The following is a 25102-nucleotide window of genomic DNA, read 5'->3' as shown; positions in this document are numbered from 1 at the left end:
GTTTCTGGCTGTGTGAGAAATTCCACAAACATAGAAAAAGTATTCAAAAGATGGTGGATGGTCACAAGATAGATGGCCATCCCTACCCAAGGAAGGAGACACTTGCAGAATAGGGTAGCGTCATTAAAGCCCCTCTGTGATTCTAGCCTTTTCCTTTTCTCTACCACAAATGCAGAGCCTCTCAGACTGCTTGCACTCTGCCACCTCTGCAGCTCTGCTTATATGCTACTCCTTCTAACTGGAGTAGACTCCTAGATCCACCTTTGTGCCTGTTAAAGAATACAGTAGTTTCTACCAAACACTTACTGTTCCTTCTCCCCACTTCATGTTTAATCATAATGACGTTCCTTAGCACTCCACACCTCTCATGGGGTATTTGTCCTACTCCTCCTCTTATTATAGTTATTTGTGGTGTTGGAGGTAGTGGTGATGTGATGACGATATAGTTTCCAATTAAATGTCTGCTGTATGTCATGACGTATTATATTCTTCATATAGTTTCGTTTTAATCCTGATAACAAAGAACTAAGCATCATAGTGATTTTACAAATAAAGAAAATGATGCCCACGGAGGCTAAGTGACTTGACCAAGTCCACACAGCTGGGAAAAAGCAGAGGCAGAAGTAGACCCGGGTCTATCTGACTCTAAGACTAGCACTGTCCCCTGTATTCCAGTCTCACATGGAAGCAAGGTTAGCTCTGCTCCCCTCACCATCCTCTCATGGTGCTTGAATACCTAACTTGCATCTCAACGCTGTTTTTCAGTTATTTCATGAGTTGGGAGGAAAATATAAAAAGCCTTTGAGAATCTGGCTTTTTTTATGCTAAGCATTTTTTTTATTACATTACAGGGCAAAATAGCATTTTTAAATGTGTCTGAAGAGCACAAAGCATCAAAGAGCTCATGGGTACAGGCTGTGACTTCCTGGTGCTCTGCATTCTTAACTGTCAGATTTTAACAAATACTTCTCTAGATAATTGTTTAATTATTATATCTGTCAAGAAAGAGCCTTCACAGCCATCAAGTACTGCATATAAAAATATCTTTTAATCCTAAGGCTTGAAAATCATTCCTGTGGCTTCAGCAAGACAGAAGCCCAGTGGCATCTAATCATTGTCTGGTTTATAAGGATAAAACTAGATAGAGAGCAAGAATGGTCAGGTTAGGGAGGAGCAAGTGGAAGAATTATACTTACCTAGATGAAGTCCCTTTCACTTGACAGTCTCAGAAATATTTTAAAAATCTTTGCAAAGTGGAAGCAGAGAAGTCATATGACCTGACTTACACCATGTTAGTAAAACAAAGAAATGAAGTTAGGGATCAGAAAGGCCAGTGTTTTAACTGAGCGCTGGGACTCTTTCTGAAATTTAGTGGAAACTATGTACCCTCCCTGCGATGAAATGTGGTTTGCCATCCCAGGGAAATGTCACTGTCTACACAGGGTTGTTGAGAGGATTAAATAAAACAGTGTATTGCAAGTTCCTAACACAGGGCTGAGCACATAGAGGGGCTCAAAAAGTTACACAGTCAATCCTCATTCCTCATGGATTCCATAGTTTGCTAATCACTTTCTTGCTAAATTCTATTTGTAACCCCAAAGTCAATGCTCACAGGCACTTTCCTCGCCAGGTGCAGACATGTACAGAGTGGGGAGGGACATGAGTTGCCTTGTGCATGTGTTCCCAGCTGAGGTTGAACACAGCAGCACCCTGCCTTCTTGTTCACACTATACACAAGTGTCTTTTTTACATGCTATTTAATGTCACGTTTTTCACACTTTTTGCTTATTGTTGGTGATGTTTCAAACAGCAGCCCAAGTGTAATGCTGAAGTACTGTATAGTGTTCTTGAGTGCAGGAAGGCTGTGATGTGCCTTTTGGAGAAAATGTGTGTGTTAGAGAAGCTTCATTCAGGCACAGGTGATAGTGCTGTTGACATGAGTTCAATGTTAATGTAGCAACAATGTACATTAAATAAGGTGTCTTTAAGCAGAAATACATATGAAACAAGATTATATATTAATGAGTTGACAAAAATTTTGTGACCAGATGTTCACAGAAACCTCTCCCTGTGTTTCTCCTAGGAACAGTGGTTCAGTGTTTGCTTACTCAGTTATAAAAGTTCATGGCAACATAACTACTGCAAATAATGAGAATCATCTATATTCTATCTAGTTCCTATATAAGGTAGGTTAAAAATAGTGACTACAACAAATTAAGTACAAACTCCATGATTTAAAAGGAAATGTCTATTATTCATATATATAAAGTCTAATCAGGTGTTAGCAGATGGCTTTAAAAAAGTGAGTCAGGGACCCAGACTCCTTATGTCTTGTGGCTCTGCCCACACATAGGACCTATGCTCCCAGCTGCTAGATGGACAAGAGAGAAAAGTTGTGGTAGAAGATCTATATGGCCCAGCCTACAGGGGGAGCACATCATTTCTGCCTTCCTCCTATTGGCCAGAGCTCAGTCAGATGATCACATCCAGCTGCAAAGGAGGCTGGGAAATATAATCTACCTGTGCGCCCAGGGGCTACATGAACAGCTCTGCCAAAATTCTCTTGAGGTTACTTGCTATGGCCGTTTTTCCTTAGGTAAATGCCAAACCATTAGGGAAACAACATTCAAGTATTTTAAGTTACTCTTCTAATCCCTTTCCAGTTCTTCATAAAGGGAAACAGGTCTGTCTCCTCTCATCTATCTTGGATAAAAGATGAAATCCTCATATATATAAGACCTCTATATTTTCTCTTGTTCAACCCATTAATCCCTACTGTAAATTTTTAACTGAAATCATTTTACTTCTAAATTAAGGATCATATAAAGAATATACCCAGTGCCTTCTGTAAAAGAAAGTCCTAAAACACAGTTTATCCTTGAACAACATGATTTGAGCTGCACAGGTCCACTTATACACAGATATTTTTCAATAGGTATATTGGAAAATTTTTTGGAGATTTATGGCAATTTGAAACATTTTCTTTTCTCTAGATTATTGTATAGTGTATGATACATACAAAATATGTGTTAATCGACTGTATTACTGGTAAGGCTTCCAGTCAACAGTAGACTATTAGGAGTTAAATTTTGGGGAATCAAAAATTATACACAGATTTTCAACTATGTGGGGGTCAGCACCTCTAACCTTCACATTGTTCAAGGGTCCATTGTACAAGTAACTGATCATTTATATTTGTTCCAACTAAATTGTAGGCTCCCATCCAACTTGCTTCAGCATCAGTCAGTAAAATGCAGGCATTTTTTTCTCCTACATTATTGTGTGTATTAGATTATATAGTAAAATCATATTGATGCTACCTGGAAGAATTATCTGCTATCTTCTGGGCTCTCTGCCCAATATTACTATAGTTTTATTCTGTGGAATCTGATGAGTATTAGTTTTTTTCAGTCTTTCGGTTCTTGTTTTACTCTCCAGAAAAGAGGCAATGACAGTTATTATCAGGCTTTATTATTAGGGGAATACTTTATTTTATAAGAAAATTGTGATCTCTGACAATGATCAGCTCATACACCTCTTTGGAATTCTTACAAAAACTATCATGTACTCTTTCCACAAAAGTTGAACTTACACATATATCTTATACCATTTTAAAAATGTATACAATTTTAGGGGATTCTCAAGCCTGCTGAAAACAGAGTAGTACCATATAATATAGCAATTCCACTCCTAGGAATATGCCTAAAAGAATTGAAAGCAGAGTTCTGAAAGGTATTTGTACCCCAGCATTCACAGTAATACTCACGCAACCAACTCGTGGAAGCAACCCAAGTACCCAACAGCAGATGAATGAATAAGCAAAATGTGGTGTATAGGTACAATTAAGGAATGAAGCCCTGAGGCATGCTAGAATATGAGCAGGCCTTGAGGGCATTATATTAAGTGAAATAAGCTAGATGAAAAAGGACAAATATTGTATGGTTCTACTTGTTTAAGGTACCTAGAATAAACAAATTCACAGTGATATAAAGTAGAATAGAAGTTACCAGGGGCTGAGGAAGGAGGAATGAGAAGTTATTTGTCTAATGGGTACAGAATTTCTGATTGGGGTGATGAAAAATTCTGGAAGTGGATAGTGGTGATGATTGCACACTGTGAATGTACTTAATACATTTGAATTGTACACTTTAATTGTTCAGATGATGACTTTTATGTTATGCATTTTACAATTTTAAAAATCACATTGAAAAGAAGCTGGACTTTAGAACCTGATAAACCTGGATTCCAGTCCCAGGTCTACTAGTTACCAGCTGAGTGTGACTTCGGGCGAACTAGTTAATGTCTCTGAATGTCATTTTTTTTTAACCTATAAAACTGGGAATAAACTACTGACCTTAGAGGATTGTTGCAGAAATTAATTTGATTAACCTGTCATGGAGTAGCCACTATATAAAAAGCTAAAAGAGACAGAAGGAATACAAAATCAGTCCTGCCTGATGTTCATTTCTGTTTCTGCTGAGATTGTTTTTAGATTTTCATACAGGTTTTCCTTGTTCTTGTAAACTTTTTCTTTAGTACAGGTTTTAAGCCTCTACATGTCTTGATATGGATTCTAAGGCATACATACACAGAGAAATACCACATTTATTGGGAGATCAGACATCCTATAACACCATTTGAAACATAACCATATTTGCAGAATCGTGCCAAAAGTCCTCTGTGTAGCAAATACCAGATATAAAGTCTTTGCAGAAGAGAAGTGCCATGCCCCATGTTTAGAAACAATAATACAGGAACAGCAAGAAAAGGAAGAGCTGGCAGTAGAGAAGGAAGCAGGAAAATGATTAATGCCCTTTTGTAAGCCTTGCTTAAAGCTGGCATCATGAGTAACACTGAGCCTACAACATCCAGAAAAGGTTAAATTTCATTCCATTTGCTCTGCTTAGGAAAATGGGGGTTCATACAGAATATTTTTAAGTTGCATCAGAAATGGTAAAACTAAAAACTTAATGCTAAGGAGGTAAAATTCACTTATTTGGAAAAGTCATTTTCAAATGAAGTGTTGCTATTTATATATTTCTATATTCTATTTGAGACATAAATAGCTAAATTTTATCAGTTTTATCACCTAATTCTCTCTGAAAACTGGCTACTTCTTTTAGTCTCCAGCACTTGACACCTGCCTGCCTCACAGTGGGCACTCAGTTTTTATTGAAGGAATGAATGAGTGAATGAACAAGTGAAAGAATTAAACTGTAATATGCATATGTCTGCATGGCATGTATTACCTGTGCATGAATAAGAACATCCACACTTAAAACTATCTCTTTTCTCCTTTTCAGAATAGAAACCATCCTCTTGGGACCATTCATAAGCAAGAGACACCAACGCTGTGACATATGCCAGTGCCACCACCACCACCACCACCACCACCACCTCCTCCTTTGCCTCCACCTGCCCCACCAGTTGGGGCTCCTCCCCCTCCACCACCACCAGCACCCCCGGTAAGACCTGTTTTTCAGTCTTATTTTCCGTCGAGCATAAGCTGCGTGAGTATACTGGAGCAGAAGGTTTTAAATGTTCAGAACCAGTCACCTCCTAGGTTCCCTGTGACAGGTAGCATCTTAGGTAGCTGGCTCTGGCAGCTCCAGGGTCTGATTCCAAACCAGCCTGGCTAGGTACTTCTCTCCCCATTCCTCAACAGCTCCATCCCTCTGCCCCAGTGTCATCTGTAAATGTCTACATACTTTCTCTTCTAATTCCTGCTACTCCATACAGCCTTCCAAGTCTCCCTGATCGGCTCTTGTGTCTCACTGGGAACCTCAGATGAGCAGCTGTGCAGAATTGTACAGCCAATGAGGCTTGCTGCAAAGTCAAGTTCCAGTGTGTCATTAGGACGATGATAAGGACAGCTAGGGCTTCAGCCGCCTGGTTCTGGGCCCAAGTAAGAGAAGTGTCATACGAAATGCCACAATGAAATTTAAATCTCTAAATGAAATTGTCCTATCTACACAAGATTGAATTCAGTTTGCGTTGGCAGATACTCTCTCTGGGTTTAATAGTTTGGCTTGGGTTTGAAGGAGAAGCAGAGAGGGCAGTTGCTTCTTTTAAAAACAGAGGCATCATTGATATTTGGAGCTAGATAATGTTATCATAGAGAGCTATGCTGGGCATTGTTGCAGCTTCCTGGCCTCTACCCACTAGATGTCAGTAGCACCTCCAATTGCGACCATCAAAAATGTCCTCAGACACTGCCAAATGTCCCCAGGGGGAGGGGGCCAAATCATCCCCCCATTTTAGAAGAATGCTAGTGCTCAGTGCTTACGGGGAACATTTCCTCTGGCAAAAACCCGGAGCACTTCTCACGCCCTCATTCTCCAGAGAGCCAGGCGTAGCATGGAACCTCAACTCCTTGGAAGGTGAAGGTACAGCTGCCATGGCAATGCAGCGCACAGAGGCAGGGCTGCCCAAGGATGCTGGGAGCCAAGTCAGCAGAAGTCAGGAATAGAGTCTCATTTGTCATCTTCCCCCAAGGTACATGCCTCTCCTCAGAGTCGAGGAATATGAGAGTCAGAGCATGCCTGGGATGTCACCCTGTAGGACGCCCACTTTGCATGCTGATCATATCTGCAATGCAGGGGATCCAGACCTGACTGAAACTTGGCCCTTGCCTTGAAGAGAGTGGAAAGAAAGCCCATAATGTGAATTACATCTTGAAGCTCTCAAGCCAATGTAGAGAAAGAATAGGAATATGTGTTGAAGTTCCAGTGATGAATTTGACCCTGTAAGGGATAAAGGAGATGAACAGTTTATAAGTGAAGGAAACATAATGAAACTATCATCCGGATCTTACGCAGACTTGCTAGCCCTAAAGAAGTGCAACTTATACTAACTTGAAACACCACGATACATCCATAAAGTCAGCCAGAATAAATAAACTTATCAAAACACATATTGTTAGGGATTTGGGGAAATAAGCCCTTTTAAACATTACTGGTGACACATAAATACAAGGGACCCAACAAATGTTGAATGAGTCTTTCTGGAGTGTGTTCATTATTTTCTAGCAGAAAATAATAAACATGAATGCATAATTCTTTTCCCCCTGGTAATCAAGTAGTTTTACTTTTTGATACTGATTTAAGAATTTGAAGGAATCACAGAGAATTTATACAAAGATGGGCAAAGCAATGCTATTTATTCTAGTGAAAAATTAGATCTTAAATAGTTTATGAGAACTAGATGAAATGTATTATGTTGTGCTGTTAATTAAAAATTGCGTTATGCCACAGAGTTAATTAAAAATTAAATTTGTAACTGTGCCGACTATGGAAAGTAGATGTGGAATGATGGCTGGGAAACACTGCACATCTTGAGCATAATAAAAATCAGTATGCAGTATATGTAATAAATAACAAATATCAGAAGAGAATTTTGAATGCTGATAATAAATTTTAAAAATCATTAGGGAATTCTTTTTCTTTAAAGGTGCTTAAGCTCATAATAAAAATAATTCTACATTTGGTTGATTATTTTAATTCTTCTCCCCCATTCCTACTTTTTTTTTTCTTGTCATCTGTCTCAGGGAGGAATAAATCTATTTAGGAGGAAAATAAAATCTATGTAAATTTTAACATTTCTTAAAACATATGTTTCTCTAATCTTCTGCATCCGTGGATGTTTTGCTGCCCTTGTCTAGCTTGGAGTAATACTTAGTCTATAAGCACAGACCTGATCATCTACATTTGCCCTCTTACAGCACTAAACTATGTTTTCTACCTTTATCTTGCATCTACCTACCACTTCAGCATTTTATTAAAAATAAAAATAATAATAATAATAAAGGGAGAAATGTGGGATCCACATATAAATCAAGTATAAAAATCAAACAAATATTCATATTTGACCTGATTGTTTATAGTTCATAATGCATGATCAAAACCGAAAGTTTCTGTGATGAATGCCCTTGTACTGTTCACCATGTAAGAATTTATTCACTTTGTAAGAATTCGTTCACCATGTAAGAACTTGTTTGTTATTCTTCAGAAGATTGGAGACTGACGAGAATTAGGCTTGAGATGGATTAATGATTGTACATTGAGCATTGACCCCCCTATACTGAATTTTATTGTTGTTAACAACCATTTGATCAATAAATATGAGAGATGCCCTCTCAAAAACAAAAACAAAAACATACGTTTCTCTAATCTGGGGGAAATATTTATAATGCATATTAAAAGCAAATAATAAATGTCCTTAGGGTATGGAGAACCTTACAGATCAATATGGGAAGGATAAATAGAAATATGGGCACAGGATATAACCACGTGGAAGACATACAAATGTTTTAACCTCACTACAATTGAATAAACACAAATTAAAATAATGAGAAACCATTTTGATTTGCCATTTTGGAGATAATACTTTTTTTAAATGTTGCACTTATAACTCTTAATGGGAGCAAAAATTGGTATAATTCCCAAAACACTTGTTAATTCCCAAAAAATTTGTTAATATAGATTAAAACCCTTTAAAAAGTGGTTATACTCTGTGGTCCAGTTTCCTTTCAAGTAATTTTCTTTAAGTAACTAGTCGTAGATGTACAGAAATATTTAGCTGTAGGATATTAGTGAAAGCATTACTTGCAGTAGCAACCAAAAATGAAAAGAAACAATCTAAAATTTTAATATGAGGAGATTAATCTAAAATTTAGTATGAGTGATTGTGTAATCCACAAAATGATAAACCAGGCAGCCAATAAAAATCCTATCAAAATTCTGTAACTGCCTGTGTAATGAATAACTTCAGTGAGGATCGTCCATGAAAGCTAACACCTTTTAGTGAAAGTTTTTAGGGGAACAGGATAGTCACAATCCCAAGTATCACCCACACATTACTTCTAATTACAAAGGGGAAGATATACCTTTAAAATGGCACACATTAAAATGGTAAATTTAGCCTCTTCTGTAGTGGAGTAGCTTTATATCATACGCTGTTTGTTATGATGCAACAGGAAATATATATCATCAACCTATGGTAACCCACCAAAAATAAATATACTCGGAACAAGCAATTAAATGTCTCCAGAACGTGGGACCTTCTAGAACAGAGGCTGGCAAACTGGAGCAGAGCTCACAGTCCAGTTTTTGTATAGCCCATGAGTTAAGAATGATTTTTACATTTTCAAATGGTTAAAAAAAAATCAAAAGAAAAATAATATTTCTAATATTTCTTGACACATGAAAACTATATGAAATTCAAATTTCAGTCCATAAATAAAGTTTTATTGGACCACCACCATGATAATGTCTGTGGCTGCTTTTATGCTACAGTGGCAGAATACCAATTAAACAATTGTTATTCCCCCCAAAAAAGAATTCCATTTTTCTCACTAGCCACCCTGTAATTTAAAATTATACTTAATTATTATTATCATTATTATTTTAAATTTCATCAATAAAAACTTAATGGAAATTTACTTTCTTTTTTCTTTTATAGTAATTACATAGCATCCATGATTGCCTCTTGGTCCACAGTGCCTAGAATATTTACTGCCTAGCCTTTTATAGAAAACGTTTGCCAACACCTGTCCTGAAAGACAGCCTGCTTCATGCAGCATTCCTTTGTTACCAGCAGCCAGTGATCTTGGTATACTTGTGTCAGATCATGGCTCTCTCACGCATCACTTTTCAAGGACTTCCCATCCTCCTGCTCACTACAGCCCACCCCACCTGCATGAGCTGGCCTGTGCCTGCCTCTCAGACCTCATGCTCTGCCCTCCTCCCGTGTCTCCCACTTTAGGGCTTGAGCATAGCTGTTCCTCCTGCCTGGAGAGCTCTTTCTGCTCATCTCAGCTCAGATGTCACTTCCCTGGAGCACCATTTCCTCACACCACTTGCTGGCTTTTATAACATACTTTAAACCCCTCCTTCACGGCAATTATCAGTTCTTAATTTTATATTTATTTGACTGGGGTCCACATTTTATGTTTTGTGGTCTTTTCTGTCCCTAGTGCCTGGCTTATAATAGGCACTCTGCTCATTGAATAAATGAATGCGTACATGCATGAACTGAATATCTGTGTAAATAGGATTAAGAAATGGAGTTAAACCTCTTCATAACCAATATTCAGGACTTTTAAACTTCTGTGCTCATGGATCAGCACGGCAGATTTTATTATAGGTAACCTTTGCAACGAGAGAGCATTTTGTGTCTGTTTGTCTTTAATGAAAAGCATTCTGTCAGGCTCCACCTTAGCACTGGAAAATCTGGGGATTACCAAGGCTAAAAGTTTTTTGGTTTCTTCTACCTCCTCTCACCTCTACCCTTCCTGCCCCTTCCATCCTCATCTCCTCGTCTTTTCTGATGTGCACTTGTCCTTTTCCAAGAACTTGGGAGTAGAACTGAGAGAAGGGTGCGTGTGGCTTGCTAAAGTTTGGCCGCAGGCTTTAATTAAAAGCTAGGTAGCCCGCACCATCTTGTTTCCCTTCTTTTCTTGCTCCATCTTTCCTGACTTTCAAGCTCTACTCCTTTATCTCATCCCTCTAAAATCCAGTAACAATATCAAAACAGTCTGCGTGGTGCACCTGTGTGGTCCATTTATAATTTAATCATTATCGTTGCTTTGGTTACAGGATGTGATTTATTTTTTAAGAAATCTAAAGAAAGCACAATGGATCTGATTTTTGAAATGCAGTAGAATTTTACTGATCTTTTGTTTTCAAATCTACTTTGACTCCTTGGTAGTATTCAAGATGAGATAATAAACTCCTTGAGGCCTTTGATTTCTGTTTTCTTGCCACAACCACATAACTCTATCTACACAAGAAGAAGAAATTATATGTTTCTCTGACCAGCTGATAAATTCTTTGGAGTTGGGTTGCCCAGGCAAAGCCTAACAATAGGTTGGTTCATGGCCACAGCATGTATGTCTGTTCAAAAAGTAGATTTGTAAATTTTCATAGCTTTATTTTTTAATGTTGCTATTCAAACCTAACCATCCTAAGGCAGAAACACTTCTTGTGGAGGCTGTATCTTTTTGTTTAAAAACAAAAGGGGAAGTGGCTAAATAATCATTTATTTACCACAAAAAGCAAAACTCTGGGTACGAAGGCACCAACCAGGGTGCTACATATTTCTGCCTGCCTGTTCTGGGGCTAACATTTCATAAATGTTGAAGGCAATGAGAAGCATATTGTGGCCCCTCACAATTCTGTTCCCTCCTAACACTTTGTGTGCATTCAAGAAACTCAGATTGTTTTCCTCCTTGTAGTCTAAGGATTGCATGATTCATGGGAGAGGTAGTTTCTAGTGTTAGGAAATAACAGCTGTAGCTTACATTGGGAGCTTTTCCCACAGTCTCTAGGATGCAGGAGCTCACGTGGTACAGAAAAACATGTCAATCTTTGCAAGAAAATGTGGAAAATGAAGTGGTATCTGAAGTCCCATGAAAGCCTTTTCAAAGTTTTGGGTTTGCTGTAGTTAAAAAAAAAATACAGGGGTTGGGGCAGTAGGTGGAAGGGGGCTTAATAGAATTGCATATTACTCTATATTCTGGAACAGGTAATTTGCATGTTTACTGGTCCATTGGAATAATGAAAGGCTTTTAAAAAATCTTAAACACTGTAACTCAGATTCTCCTGCCACTTGTGCTTTCATTAGTGTCTCTGATGAAGGATTGAAGACATTTACCCAGGGTTGACAGTGGCTACTGGAACCAGTAAAAGGCTTTTGCATTGGGCCATGGTATTAGAATATTGACATTTGGTCTCTGCTTACCAGTTTGCAAAACTACACCTTTGTCTTAAAGTTAATTATAAAAACTTGATTCTCCATCTCTCTTTTGCTGTGTTGCACCCACGAGCAGTAACACTGCTCCAGGGAAAAAAACTAGCCAGTCTTCGCAGCAGATTTACTTGGTCTGTAAGAGAGAGAGGTGTGGCAGGACCTGCCACTCATGCTTCCAAAGGGCCATTCTGGGTATTTAAATGTGCTTCTTTTTTCACAGCTGTGAGGTGGGAGGGGTGGCAGGAACAAAAGGGAAAGGCTTGCAGGGTGTGCAAGAGGCAGCTATTATGCACTAATCAACCTAGGGCTTGGCAAGAAAAGCCTGTGGAGTGCTTGTTAAAGGCCTTTATCAAATTTCACAAGAGCCCAGGCACATAAGCCACTCACATGAAGTGTCTGGGCCAAGGGATATGGCAGGAAGGTGCCATGGGGTACGAGGCCAAAGGGTAACCCTCGAAAGCCTCAGCCATCTCTGTTACAATTACTAAGCCAACACCCACTGGAATCTGCTGGCTCCTGGCCTATGAAATCTTTTAAATAACAGTGTAACTAAGAATTTCTAGAAAACTGCCAGTGAACCATCACCCCAAGTCCAGGGTTGTCTTTCCATATATACACTGGTGTACTTAGCAGGGCCACCATGGTTCAGAGCCTGGGATATTTGGAGCTTCTCCCAAACTGCTCTTTCCCCTCTTGCCATAAAAGGAAAAAAAAAAAAACCTGCCAATGTCAGGTTGTTGCTGACAACTAGATATTCAGCCCTGACTGGGTGGAGAAAGTTGCAAACAAGGTGGGAGGCTTGCTGGTATTCTTGAGCACCAAGTCAGTGGGGGGCTGCAGCCAGTAATGAAAAGACAGGGGGCATGAAGTAGAAGAAACGGGCTGCACATAGGTAGTGTGGTCCCAGCTATACAGAACAAAACAAAACTGTTTTGGGGCATGTATTCTCAGATAGACTCTATAACATCACTGTTATATGTATAACACACAACATCACCCATTATCTGGGGGGCCAGATAGGTGATTTCTGTTTCCTTTTTCGTATGATTCTGTGTTTTCTCAGTGTCTACCCAGAGCATTGTTACTTTTACAGTTAGGAAAAAGTTTTTAAAAAGAAAAGGAATGAACGATCATTTACTATCTGGTTGAGTTGAATCATATAATGATAATGTACAGTAAAAATAGTAGGCACCTACTGAATAGCTATGTGTACCAGCCACTATGCTAAGCACTTAAGGTGGATTATTAAATTCATATTTACAGCAATCCAATGCAGTGAGCACTGATAGTATCGTTTTACAGATGAGAAAACTGAGGCACAGAGGGATTACTAAGATGCCCAGTGTCACACAGCCAGTAAGTGGAGGAGGCTGTATTCCTCCCCAGGCTCTCTGAGAGTCTAACTATTGTGTTCATTGCTTCTAAATGTGGATATAGGTGGAATAAGCAGTAGAGATGACTAGAGCATCGGACAGTTATGTAGTGCTTACTGTATGCTGTGCATTGTTCTGAGCGCTAAACACATAACTGAGTTAATCCTTACAGGATTGAGGTGGATACTGTTGTTATCCTCGTTTTATGGATGAGTTAACTGAGGCACAGAGGGTCTAGTGACTTACCTGGATCACACAGCTAGGAACTGGCAGAGCCATGGTTTGAACACTGGCAGAATGGCACCAGAGTCCCTGTTGTGAACCACTAAACCAACTTCCCTTTGATATAGACCTTCTCGGGGATTACCCTTTGAAGCTAAAAGCCAGGAAGTCAATGGCTACCCCCTCCCACACTTAGGATGGAGCTCCCAGATTTTTTCCTGGATCCCCAAACCTCCTCCTAAGATTGCTCTTTTCTTTTTTCTTTATGACTCCATCATTTCTGCCATTTTCTTGTTGCTTGTTTCTTCTATTTAAGAAAATAATATTTTTTGCTAGTTAGGCTCTGAATAAAACTATGGTGAACAGCAGAGATATAAAATAAAAGAAGCAGATACAAGATAAAGGAATTTGGTTTTGCCTTGTCTTTAATTTACAGCTGCACTCTTGATAGGCTCAGAAAAATGGGGATCCAGAGAAGCCTGGGCTTGTCCTTGATCACTGCTCAGTATCGTAGTGCTCAGAGTACAGCTGGTTATTTCCAGACCAGAACATTGGACCTTGCATGGCTTCCTCGTTTTCTATTTCCTGCATGTCCTCTGAATTAGTCACCTTTTCCTAAGCTTGCTTCTCTGAGCATCAGGCCCCGGTTTGGATTGCTAATGCTTTGAGATCTCTCCTGAACAAATGAGTTGAGGGATGAAAGGATCTTGGGGCCAATGAGCAGTTAGCATGTGACTCTGAGATAGGGAGTCTGTGCCTAGGTCAGTACTAGACACATAGTAGGCACTCATTATTTCCTGAGCTAGTGAGCTGAATGAAGATGCTGTAATTCACAAGGCAAATGCACTGTGAGCTAACCGGCCACTACTTTACATCTTCCACATGCCTGAGCCTTGAAAGCCAGACACATTCTATGTTGTGTCGTGTCAGAACACCATCAACACATTCAAACTTAACTAAGAATATTTTATAAAGCAATTTCATTTATATCAGAAGTAATGAATTTAGGGATAGCAAAAGTTAACTCTGGGTATTATTTTAGGAGCCAAAAAATGTCCTTTGGCACAACCCTCCCCATTCCAATTTATTATTATATTCAAAGAGAACAGACCTCCTACATTTGCTTTACATAAAGACATTTAAAAACTCAGGGAAAGCAACACAGTGTACCAGTTTGTACATTGTGTACATGTTAGCAGTAGATTTCCATCTTAATAAGGTATATTCACAATAGAGGAGTTTGAATGTGTTCTCAAGCTGGAGGAAGCAGGTTTGCACCTGTTCCATATACAGTGTTTAAAACACAAAGGTGTAAAACCAAATTTGTGTGCTGCATCATCAGTTCAGCACTCTGTGCTCAGCTGTTGGTTTCAGTAGGGATCATGTAATGACACACTGTGATATGTTCAAAGACAAAAGCAAAAACATGTGGGCTTTGAGTCATACACATTGGAAACTGAATCCCTGCTGTGCCATTTACTGGCTATATGGTGTCAAGCAAATTATTTAGTAACTCTGAGTCTCAGTTTCCTCATCTGTAAATGCGAATAATAGTCACCACTTCCCAGGGCACACTGCCACTAGATTTGACGTTCCATGAAAGGAAGGATTTTGGTCTGTTTTGCTTGCAGTGCATCCTCAACACCTCAGCAGTGCCTGGCATATAGGCATTCAGCAAATACATATTGAATGCAAGAATCACCAGTCACAGGGTTGTTGTGAAGATCTAACAAAATAACAACAGAAACTGATGTTTACCCAGTGCCTGCTTAGCCAATGGTGGCTATGTTATTTCAGGGACCAGGAAACAACTGGGCAAGTAACCAGATCTGGAACTGATAAGTCGAGGGCAAAGGCCCCTGTGGTCAGTGTGGGACAGAAGGTCAAACACCAGGAGTCAAGATCAAAGTAGGGAGTCAGGCCAGCAGTTTAAAACTAGCCCCCAAACAGGTAGACAGACGTTACCGCTTGTAGGTTTTCAGGGGTTCCAAATCCACTGTGCCAGTACCTGTTCCTGTAGTGTGATTCAAGGAGCTGCATGGTTTGACTTCTCTCCTCTTCATGCCTTGTGCTGAGTTGAGTGCCCTGCGTCTATGGATGCAGTGAGAGTACCTGGAATCAATGAGATGAGAGAGATAAGCCCTCAGCTGTGGGACTGGGGCTCTAAGCAAAGAAGTGCATGGTGGTGTCAAGGTATGGATCCACTCCACTGAAATGGCAGCCTGGTGTAAATATTTGAAACATTTAGAGGAGGCTTTGTTTTCTCAGCTGCTTTTCAGTTTGCTACTTACAAGCAGCTTTGCAGTAAGTAAACCAAGAGGCTGCCTAGGGAAAGGGCAGACATTTCTCAGGAAGGTTTAATGGTGATGCTCTTGCAAGAATTCCACATCGCCTGCCTCTGAGCCCCTACCAAAAGCAAAAAAAAATGTTCCTTGGGCCTGTGGCAGCTCCAGGATGCTAAGATTCATGTGCTATGGCTTGGTCTTTACCTGACCCAAAACTTCATTGAAAACTTGACTAACTAGGAGATTCTGAACATGGATGGGATACTGTTGATATAAAGAAATTAGAGTTAAGTTAATTTAGTAATACTATTGTTGCATTTTTTTAAGAACTCTTTTCTTTGATACTGTACAATGTAGATACATGTTTTTCACAAGCAGGGATTTGGAAGAGAAAAGCAGGTCAGGGTAAAGACAGAGAAGGGTTGGCTATGAGTTGCTAATTGTGAAGCTGAATGATGGTACCTGGGGCTCATTATACTACTTAACTTTTGTATATGTTAATTTTCCATAATAAAAAAACTTTAATGGCATCAACAACCTCAAAATATGCAAAGTAGAGGTGATTTAGCAGAATGGAGGAAGGAGTTCTGTAGCATGCTCTCATTAATTCAGATGGATGCTTAAGAACAAATATTATATGCTTTTTAATTTAAAAAATTAAACTCATGTAGGCACAGGAAGTCTGCTTGAAATTCTCTGTGTTGCATCCTCCCCTGATGTCATCTGGCTTCTGTTTTTCTAGGGATTAATGTTAAAATTTCTAAGGCCACTTGCCTACAGCAGAGGTGCCATCGTTAATCACAGAGCTGCTTTGTGGAATGGTTTGGGTTTTTTTCTCAAGACTGAGAATTGATACAAGTGACTCTGAATGGAAAAGTCAGAGATGCATTGAGGCTGGCCATCACAATCTCCCTTGTCATTTTTTATTTAAATAAACCTTGAGACTTTGTGTGAATACCAGATAACAAGCGATGGTTTGTGAAACTGTTGCATTTACTGTTCTCTGCCCTGGTACAAGGACGCCTAGCTCTAGCTGGTATTTTCTCCTCAGACAAAGCACAGAGGACATTGTGGGAATTATTAATGCAAAACTTTCCCAGCCAGCAACTCTCTCAATGCCAAGGTCACCCAGATACAGAGGGATTGGCACCTGCAGCATTCTCATCTCTCTGACCAAATGCCTCTTATGATTATATTGCTGAAGCATCCCAGACGGGTGAGGGGAAAGGAACTTTAAAACCAATTCACAGGCAAAACCTCTGGGTGTGGAGATAGCTTGGGAAGTGTGTTAGAGCTTTCAGGAAAAAACCTCGTGAGTTCAAGAGCGGGTAGAGAGCTCTTCTCAAGAGATCAGATCACAGGCACCCAGGGACTTCTTTAAACCTCACAACTGTGAAATACAGATTTTTACCCTTTTGGCATTGCAGACCATCAAATTTTCTGGAAATTATTATTGGTTTGACTGGAAGAAGAAAACATACAACCATGATGGAGGTCAGATCTATGACAGGAACGGAGCTCTACCGCCCCTCAAGGCTCTGCCTGGGGGCCAAGATGTCCAGGCAATTCCCATTCCACTGGCTCACAGGCTGTAAACACAACTGAGGGCTGGAAAATGAGTTACTTTTTGCCATTAATTCTCAACTATTGCTAAAAAATGTGCACCAAAAGCATATTGTTGTATCTAACAGAAAGGACTTTTTTTAAAAAAAAGAAGCTGGTTGCTACAGGAGAAAGACTCACGGGAATATGACTTGTCTTTCCCCACTTCTTTAAAGGACACTATGAAGAACTGAACCCATCCGGGGAGCATGCTGTTCTATCTTCCCCCTTGAGATGGAAAAAAGTGGAGACTCACCAACAATAACGGTGGTTCCAGTGGGGGAAGAGAGCACCCTGCCCACTGGGCTCTAGTGTACCAGCTGAGCCCTGGAGGGCACCTGAGCTGGATGAGCAGCCACAGGCTTCCATGTCAGATGGACCTGGCTCCAAACTTGCTGGCTACTGAAACCTGGGCAGATCCTTTTAGACCTTGTTTTCTCACCTGTAAAGTAGAAGTAATGATACCCTGTGGGATGGTAAAGTAATTAATTGAAGGGATGCTTTGAAAACATCAGCCCAGTGCCTGACATAGACAAGTGGGCAGTTTTGTTAGCGGCAGCTGCCCTGCCCTCTGCCCCAGCCCTGTGTTAGGGCATAATTTCACTGCATTTCACCCTGTTCTTTCCAGAACACAGGAAACCGTTCTAGGTCGCATTCATGCCACCAGACACCACCTTGTCATTCCACTCACCATAGTGGGATTTGATCAAGATGCCTTCTGTTTCTGTACCAGGAAAGGCTGCCTTCAGGAGGATCCTGAGGGGGTAGCGAGACAGAGGTTTCCCTTTTTCCTGGGGCTCTCCAGGGCAAGATGTGAGGGTCAGTTCCTAGTGTCCAGGGTTTTCTCTTTGGTGCACTGGTGTTCCATTTCCATTCCAGTAATTTCCAGAATTTCTCAGCAGAATGTAAACTCACACATCAGCAGTTCTTTCCCCTCTTGGGGCTGTCACTTTAGCCCAATCTCCCATTTCTATTCTTGACCAGATATTTCACTGAACCATCAGTTCCTGATTCTGATCTGGGAAAAACCATGCCTCTTCTGACCAGGGCCAGTTCCTCACTCTGCTGAGTTATGTTAACATGAATAATAGAGTTTTTTGTTCAAGGCACATAAATTTTCCATTAGTAACAGGGCCAGACTTGGCCTGTTTGGCTTGGATAAGAGCAGTAGTCAAGTGATTGATTAGAAGGCTCAGTGAACTTGTTTAAGTTCCGTGGTGTTCCTGCTGCGCCTTGGCACATGCAGGTGAGGTGTGTTGGCAAGACCAGCCATAGGAGCCTGCCGGAAGGGCTGGCTCCAAACAGGAGCCTCAGGAGCTGAGCTTCTGTGCATCTGCTCCACCAGTGCCTCTGTGTAACCTTCAGCTTCTCAGCCCTTTACTTCCCAGGCCCCAGAGTGGTGACAATCCTATAGGAGAAAAGTGGGGCACTGTTGATTTCCATTTCATTTTGCCTAAAGAGAAAAGCTATTCTAAATCTTTAAACACGTTCTTCAAAGGCTGGATTCTCAAGTGCAGAATGGGGGAGGCTAGGTAAGGGGAGAAAGAGACATGGCCGCAAACCACCAGACTCCTGGGAAGATGTGAGGAACCAAAGAGATTCCACATGAAAACTCTAGAAACTCACACAAAAGCACACTCACCCCTGGTTTAGCTCCTGGGGAAATGAATGGACATGCGGCAGCTTTATTAAGACACATTATTCTGGAATGTGTTACTTTAAGGCCCAGCCCCAGGAGAACCAAGACCAGCAAGCACCCAGCTCCCTCATTCTCTACTTTGACATCCAGAGCAATAACCGTCAAGGCCCTCATGACCTGCTGTAACTTTTCATATGCAGTCTTCTTCCTGGTGACCCGCCTGGAATGCTCTTTACTTGAGAAACCAGTGCATGCACCAAACCTCTGTTTCTCTTTGCTCTGTTTTCTCTATCCCAAACTTGGGGTTTCTGCTACAGATCTGTGATGATGTCTGAGTTTCAGGTTTGCAGGACAAACTTGGAAAGAAATGGGGTGCATCAGTTGTTGACATGGAAACTTTTCCATGACAATTATAACAGTACCATCATATTATTACTCAAAATAGTAACCCCCTAGTATACTCCTGTAACCAGCTTGACAAACTAACCAACCCCTTCCCGAAGAGTCTTATTGGATCATTCCTTACCCTCTGTGAGATAGATAAAATCATTGTCTAATTTGGGGTTCTCCTAAGAGTAGACTTGAAGGCAATAGTTTGGTTGCAAATAGTTTACTTGGGAGGTGATTCCTGGGGGCCTGGCAAGGGAGTGGAAGAAAGATAGTGGAAGGAAGAAAGCACGTGAAAGTGTGGGAAACCGGGGCTCCATCCTGAAGGGACCCCCAAGAGACTATAGAGCTTCAGAGAGGCAAGGGTGGAGTTTTGATCTGACAACTCTTGTCACTCTCTAGCACTTTCTGCAGTCCCACAGCAGACTGCATTTCCATCCAGGGAATACCCGCTGACAGAGACCTGCATGCAGATAGCTTGTGGGTAACTGTCTGAAGTCAGCCTCTGGGATGGGCTGAGCAGACAGGCTGGGGGAACCAGCAGCCTCTGCTGTGGTCACCAGTTCACAGAAGTAGGCTCTGAGGCCTGGCCAGGTCAAGTACCTGCTCAGAGTCATGCAACTGGTAGGGTCTCTGTGCTCCTTTGCCTGCATTCTGTCCCTGTACCACATGGCCTCCAGGGCTTGCGCCTGCGGCAGAGATGTCTGGGGCTTCCCCCAAAGCCCCAGAGCAGCCCATGTTAGGAGGCCTGAGAGCGCGACTGGCATAATGGCTTCTCTGACAGTGCTCCTCCCATTTTGATTTCCGCAGGGACCTTTGTGTGGCTGGTGCGTCCCCTTCTTTTAGAGGTAACACAGCTTGGTGGTTAAGACTTGCTTGTTCCTATCCTGGAAAAAGTGTGGCTTTGGGTCATGACTTAAACTTCCTTAAAATTATTTAAAATTTCCATGCCATAGTTTTGTTCTCTATTAATATACTTTCTGCTTCATTATTGAAATAAAGATCAATTAATACATGTAGAAGACATAGCAGGGCCATAAAAGTGTTCATTTGTTTTTGTGCATACGGATGCTCTTTTTCCTTTACTAACTTTTTTCCTGGCTTTAGAATTCATGTGAACTCATTATGAAATAAAAGCTCACATATCCTTGCTACATTCATGTCTGGGAAGCATCTCGCCAAGTTTAAGCACCATTACGCTTCAGATGATTTGTTTCTCACCTGTCTCTGCCACACACTGATAAACTCTCTGAGGTGGAAGATCGCGCCAGCCTTGCCCTTCACTGAATGAGCAGCGCAGAGCACGGCGCCCAGCCTTGGAAGCTGCTCAGGAAATTCGTGTTCAGTGAATGACAACACACCCTTCCTGGGGCAAACTGGTGACACCAAAGCTCATGTTACACAGTCAAACCACCTGCTGGTAGTGACATTGGCATAAAAAGAATTTAAAAGATTGCACCAGAGATGCACTTCTCCCAGAATTTTCTCTGTATTTATAGAACACTATTTTGAGGCCTTCAAAAGAATTTTCAGCTGCGACTCAGTTCAGTCCTCAGTGAGATGAAGCAGGAGGCTAAAATATGGAATGTGTCATTCCAATATGCAATATAAATATCTGCTAGTAATTATTGGTATTACTGTCTTATTACAGATAACATGATGTGGCCACAGGCGGACTAATTTTAACATCGTTTGACCTTGACACACTGTTAAAATGGGTCAGAGTCAAATTGGATGTCCTGTTTTACATAAGAGGATCTCAGATCCGTTGAGGCATACAGAGGACCGACCCTGAGGCAGAAGTGACCTAAGCCCAGTGGCTTGTTGGCAATTGCCAACTTCTTTTTGGTAATTGTGTGCTGGGAGATGGGTTATGGCTACATAGCTTCAACACTTGGTGGACATGTTATGGGCTGAAAAGTGCCTCTGCCCCTTGCCAAGTTCCTATGTTGAAGTCCTAACACCAGGTACCTCAGAATGTGACTGACTGGGTCTTTCAAGAGGTAAGTAAGATGAAATGAGGTCATTAGAGTGGCCCTAATCTGATATGACTGGTGTTTGTATAAGAAAAGGAGTTTAGGACACAGACACACATGCAGGGAAGACCATGTGAAGTCAGGGAGAAGATGGCTTTCTGCAAACCAAGGAGACATGCCTCAGAAAAAACCAACTCTGCCAACCCCTCAATCTTGAACTTCTATCCTCTAGGACTGTGAGAAAATAAATTTCTGTTGTTGAAGCCACCTGGGCTGTGGTACTTTGTTATGGCCCCCCTAGCAAAAGAATACACAGTGCCTTTATTAGTAGGCCAGTGCAGAAAGCACTCCCCAGCTCCTTCGGCTCAGTAATCTCCCAGCATCTGTCCTCTCAGCTGCTCCACCATGCCTTGAGGAAAGGTCACATGGGGCAAATCCAGTTTGGAGCCAGCCATCCCCAGACAGAAGCTGCATCTTGTATGGTCACTCCCCTGCTGTGTATGCACATCCTTCCCCCAAAGTTTTTGTACTTTTTAAAATTTTGTTCTGACTTGTTCTATTTTGTCTTACTTTGTCTTCTGCTTAGAAAAACGCAGAATCTCTGACTAAAAAGGCCCTTCTGCCTCTAAAGACCTTGTTTAAAGGCTCCTAAGCCCTTTGCTTCTAATGACATAAATTGCTGAGTGTACTGCAGGAATAATGCATTTCACAATCAATGGACAGATAACTTCTCTTTCTAGAAGCTTATATGAAGAGTTGTGTTTATTCCTTGGTGGTTTTAGAATTCATTATAGGATGGTCTTTCAGCCATTACAAAGCAAATAGCTCTGCTCGCAGGCCACACAGCAGCTGTTGATTCCCTTTTTTGGACCTCATAGTTACTAACTGTACTGACTCCTGCTGGAGTGATGGGCTCAGTTATGGCTGGAGTGTATGAGTGCACCCAGGTAGGCCTCAGGAGGCCCTAGGGTAGACCTATACTTACGGAAGTACAAAATAGTTGAAAGTCTTTAATGGTCCCAGAGAAACCATAAATGAAGATTAGTCCGTTTTTTTATGCATCATCTTACTGCAGCCCTTTTTGTCTCCTTCACTCTTTCTGACCACCTTCCCTTTATTACTTTGTCTCTGTTGCCAGAGTTAGCAAATAAAGATACGAGACACCCAGTTAACCTTAATTTCCATTAAACAACTAAAATAATTAAACTAGAACAAATAATTGTTTTAGTTTAAGAATGGCACAAATATGGACATGTTTTAAAAATTTTGTTGTTTATCTGAAATTCAATTTTAACTGGCCATCCTCTATTTTATCTGGCAACCCTAGCTTTGCCTCTCTGTAGGCCTTCTTTTGTGTGTTTCTCATAAACATATGTATGTATGTAGATAATAGATAGCTCCCTCATAGGCTTATCTGTCTTTTCCCCTGTAACCCACCACACACATTTGCCACCTTCATTCATATCTATGGGGTAGTTGTATATATTTCTGCTTCCTCCTTTGTTCATTCTTCCACATTCTTCCCTATTATATATCTCCCTTATCTAGTCTTAAAAACTGTTGTTTTCCCATCCCTAAATATTGGTCATACTTGATAAATCACTTTGTTTCCTTCTTTAAAATTTTGCAAAGTAAAACACTTTATAGTTCTCTTTTAAAATCCATAGGGTTGTTATCAGCCTAGATAGTCTAATTTTCTTTTTATTATTCTTATTTATTTATATTTATGTTGCCTTGTGAATCATTGGCTCTTGATAGAAAATGGGATCATACCCTTGGACAGCAGATTGTCAGGGTAGAATACATGTCATGTAAGGACTTCATGGGCAGCATAAGACATTTAAAGAGTTCTTTTTTTATTTCCATTACATTTCATTAGGAAATCTTAAAATCTTCTGGCCAGTAGGCATAAATTACTCTGATATCTGGAATTTGTTTGTGAATGATTATGCTGGGCTATGAGATTCTCAAATCAGTGAAACCCATTGGTCTCTACCCTCAGATAAGACACATGAAAAAATAAGAATGCAAAGTAATATGTATTCATTGAAGCAAAGAATAAAGAGGGTAGGTTGAGCCAGAACAGAGTGAAAATAGACCTTAGTCATTAAGGGATCAGGTGAAAATGGCTTCGTTCCTCACAAAGTTGAAGACTGAGCAGGAGGCGCCCAGGGCACCCCCTCTGGGCACTTCCGTACCATCTCATTTCATTCCCTCGGCACCTTCCGCACCACCCCCTTTTCCTGGCTGTGACACAGTTCATTTGAGCTTTGCTCCCTCATAACCCAGCTTTTCAGAAAGTAAACCAAGTTGCTTCCCTTTCAAAAAGAATCACGGCACCATTTTTTAAAATTATTTGAGAAAAATATAAATAAATGAACCTATTTTTCTTAATTTTTATTCCATTACGCTCCACTGCATTCCACAAAAAAATTGATACATTCTTTGTTTAAAATTCTACTTCCACAAGCTTTTCCTAAACCTTTTCCATAGTACATGGCTCCTATACCTTCTTCTTCCCGGCTTATCAGTTGTCTAATTCATTTTTAACAAAACAAATCAAAAAGCTCTTTGCAGGCTATCACCAATTCAGTGACAAAACACACTTTCCAGATCTCCAACTCCTGGGGACCACCAGTTGGCCATTGGTGTTATCTGGGGCCTCCACCATAACTTGGCTGCCCTACCCTGTGACTTTGATGACCAGAGTGATTTAATATTATGATTTTCTTTTAAATATTTCCATCATCACTGGAATATACCTGTGTGTGTGTGTGATTGGATTTTTTAAATAGACTTTATTTTTTAAAGTAGTTTAGGTTCATAGCAAAATTGAGTGGAAAGTATAGAGTTCTGTTTTACCTCCTGCCCCTGCACAAGCACAGCCCACCCGACTCCCAACATCAGATTTTTTTTGTTTTTTGTTTTGTTATTATTAATCTACAACTACATGAAGAACATTATGTTTACTAGGCTCCCCCTTTCACCAAGTCTCCCACACAAACCCTATTACAGTCATTGTCCATCAGCATAGTAAGATGCTGTAGAATCACTACTTGTCTTCACTGTGTTGCACAGCCCTCCCCATGCCCCACCTTACATGCTAATTATACATGCTAATTATAGTACCCCCTTCTTTTTCCCTGCCCTTATCCCTCCTTTCCCACTCATCCTCCCTAGTCCCTTTCCCTTTGGTAACTGTTAGTCCATTCTTGGGTTCTGTGAGTCTGCTGCTGTTTTGTTCCTTCAGTTTTTCTTTGTTCTTATACTCCACATATGAGTGAAATCATTTGGTACTTGTCTTTCTCCACCTGGCTTATTTCACTGAGCATAATACCCTCTAGCTTCATCCATGTTGTTGCGAATGGTAGGATTTGTTTTCTTCTTATGGCTGAATAATATTCCATTGTGCATATGTACCACATCTTCTTTATCCATTCATCTACTGATAGACATTTAGGTTGTTTCCATTTCTTGGCTATTGTATATAGTGCTGCGATAAACATAGGGGTGCATCTGTCTATTTCAAACTGGTTTGCTACATTCTTAGGATAAATTCCCAGGAGTGGAATTCCTGGGTCAAATGGTATTTCTATTTTGAGCTTTTTGAGGAACCTCCATACTGCTTTCCACAATGGTTACTAATTTACATTCCCACCAGCAGTGTAGGAGGGTTCCTCTTTCTCCACAACCTCGCCTACATTTGTTGCTGTTTGTCTTTTGGATGGTAGCCATCCTTACTGGTGTGAGGTAGTATCTCATTGTGGTTTTAATTTGCATTTCTCTGATGAATAGCAATGCGGAGCATCTTTTCATGTGTCTGTTAGTTATCTGAATTTCTTCTTTGGAGAACTGTCTATTCATCTCCTC

At 40.6% G+C, this 25102-nt stretch overlaps 1 protein-coding gene across 6 annotated transcripts in view; it reads left to right on the top strand.

Annotated features, from left to right (window-relative positions):
* WIPF3 (WAS/WASL interacting protein family member 3) overlaps window positions 1-25102 on the top strand; it is a 100313-nt gene that overhangs the window by 26393 nt on the left and 48818 nt on the right. For 4 of the 6 annotated variants that reach the window (XM_073238657.1, XM_073238656.1, XM_073238660.1 and 1 more), the window contains exon 2: window positions 5304-5465. In XM_073238657.1, coding sequence (XP_073094758.1) covers window positions 5361-5465 — 105 coding nt within the window. In that variant the 5' untranslated portion in view covers window positions 5304-5360. Of the gene's footprint in view, window positions 1-2083; window positions 2187-5303; window positions 5466-25102 lie in introns of all 6 variants that reach the window. The other 2 variants (XM_073238658.1, XM_073238659.1) reach the window with 1 other exon arrangement.

This window comes from Manis javanica, chromosome 6, assembly GCF_040802235.1.
Source record: "Manis javanica isolate MJ-LG chromosome 6, MJ_LKY, whole genome shotgun sequence".
NCBI classification, from domain to species: domain Eukaryota; kingdom Metazoa; phylum Chordata; class Mammalia; order Pholidota; family Manidae; genus Manis; species Manis javanica.
The sequence above is the reverse complement of the archived record's forward strand: the minus strand, read 5'-3'. Positions and strand labels throughout refer to the sequence as shown.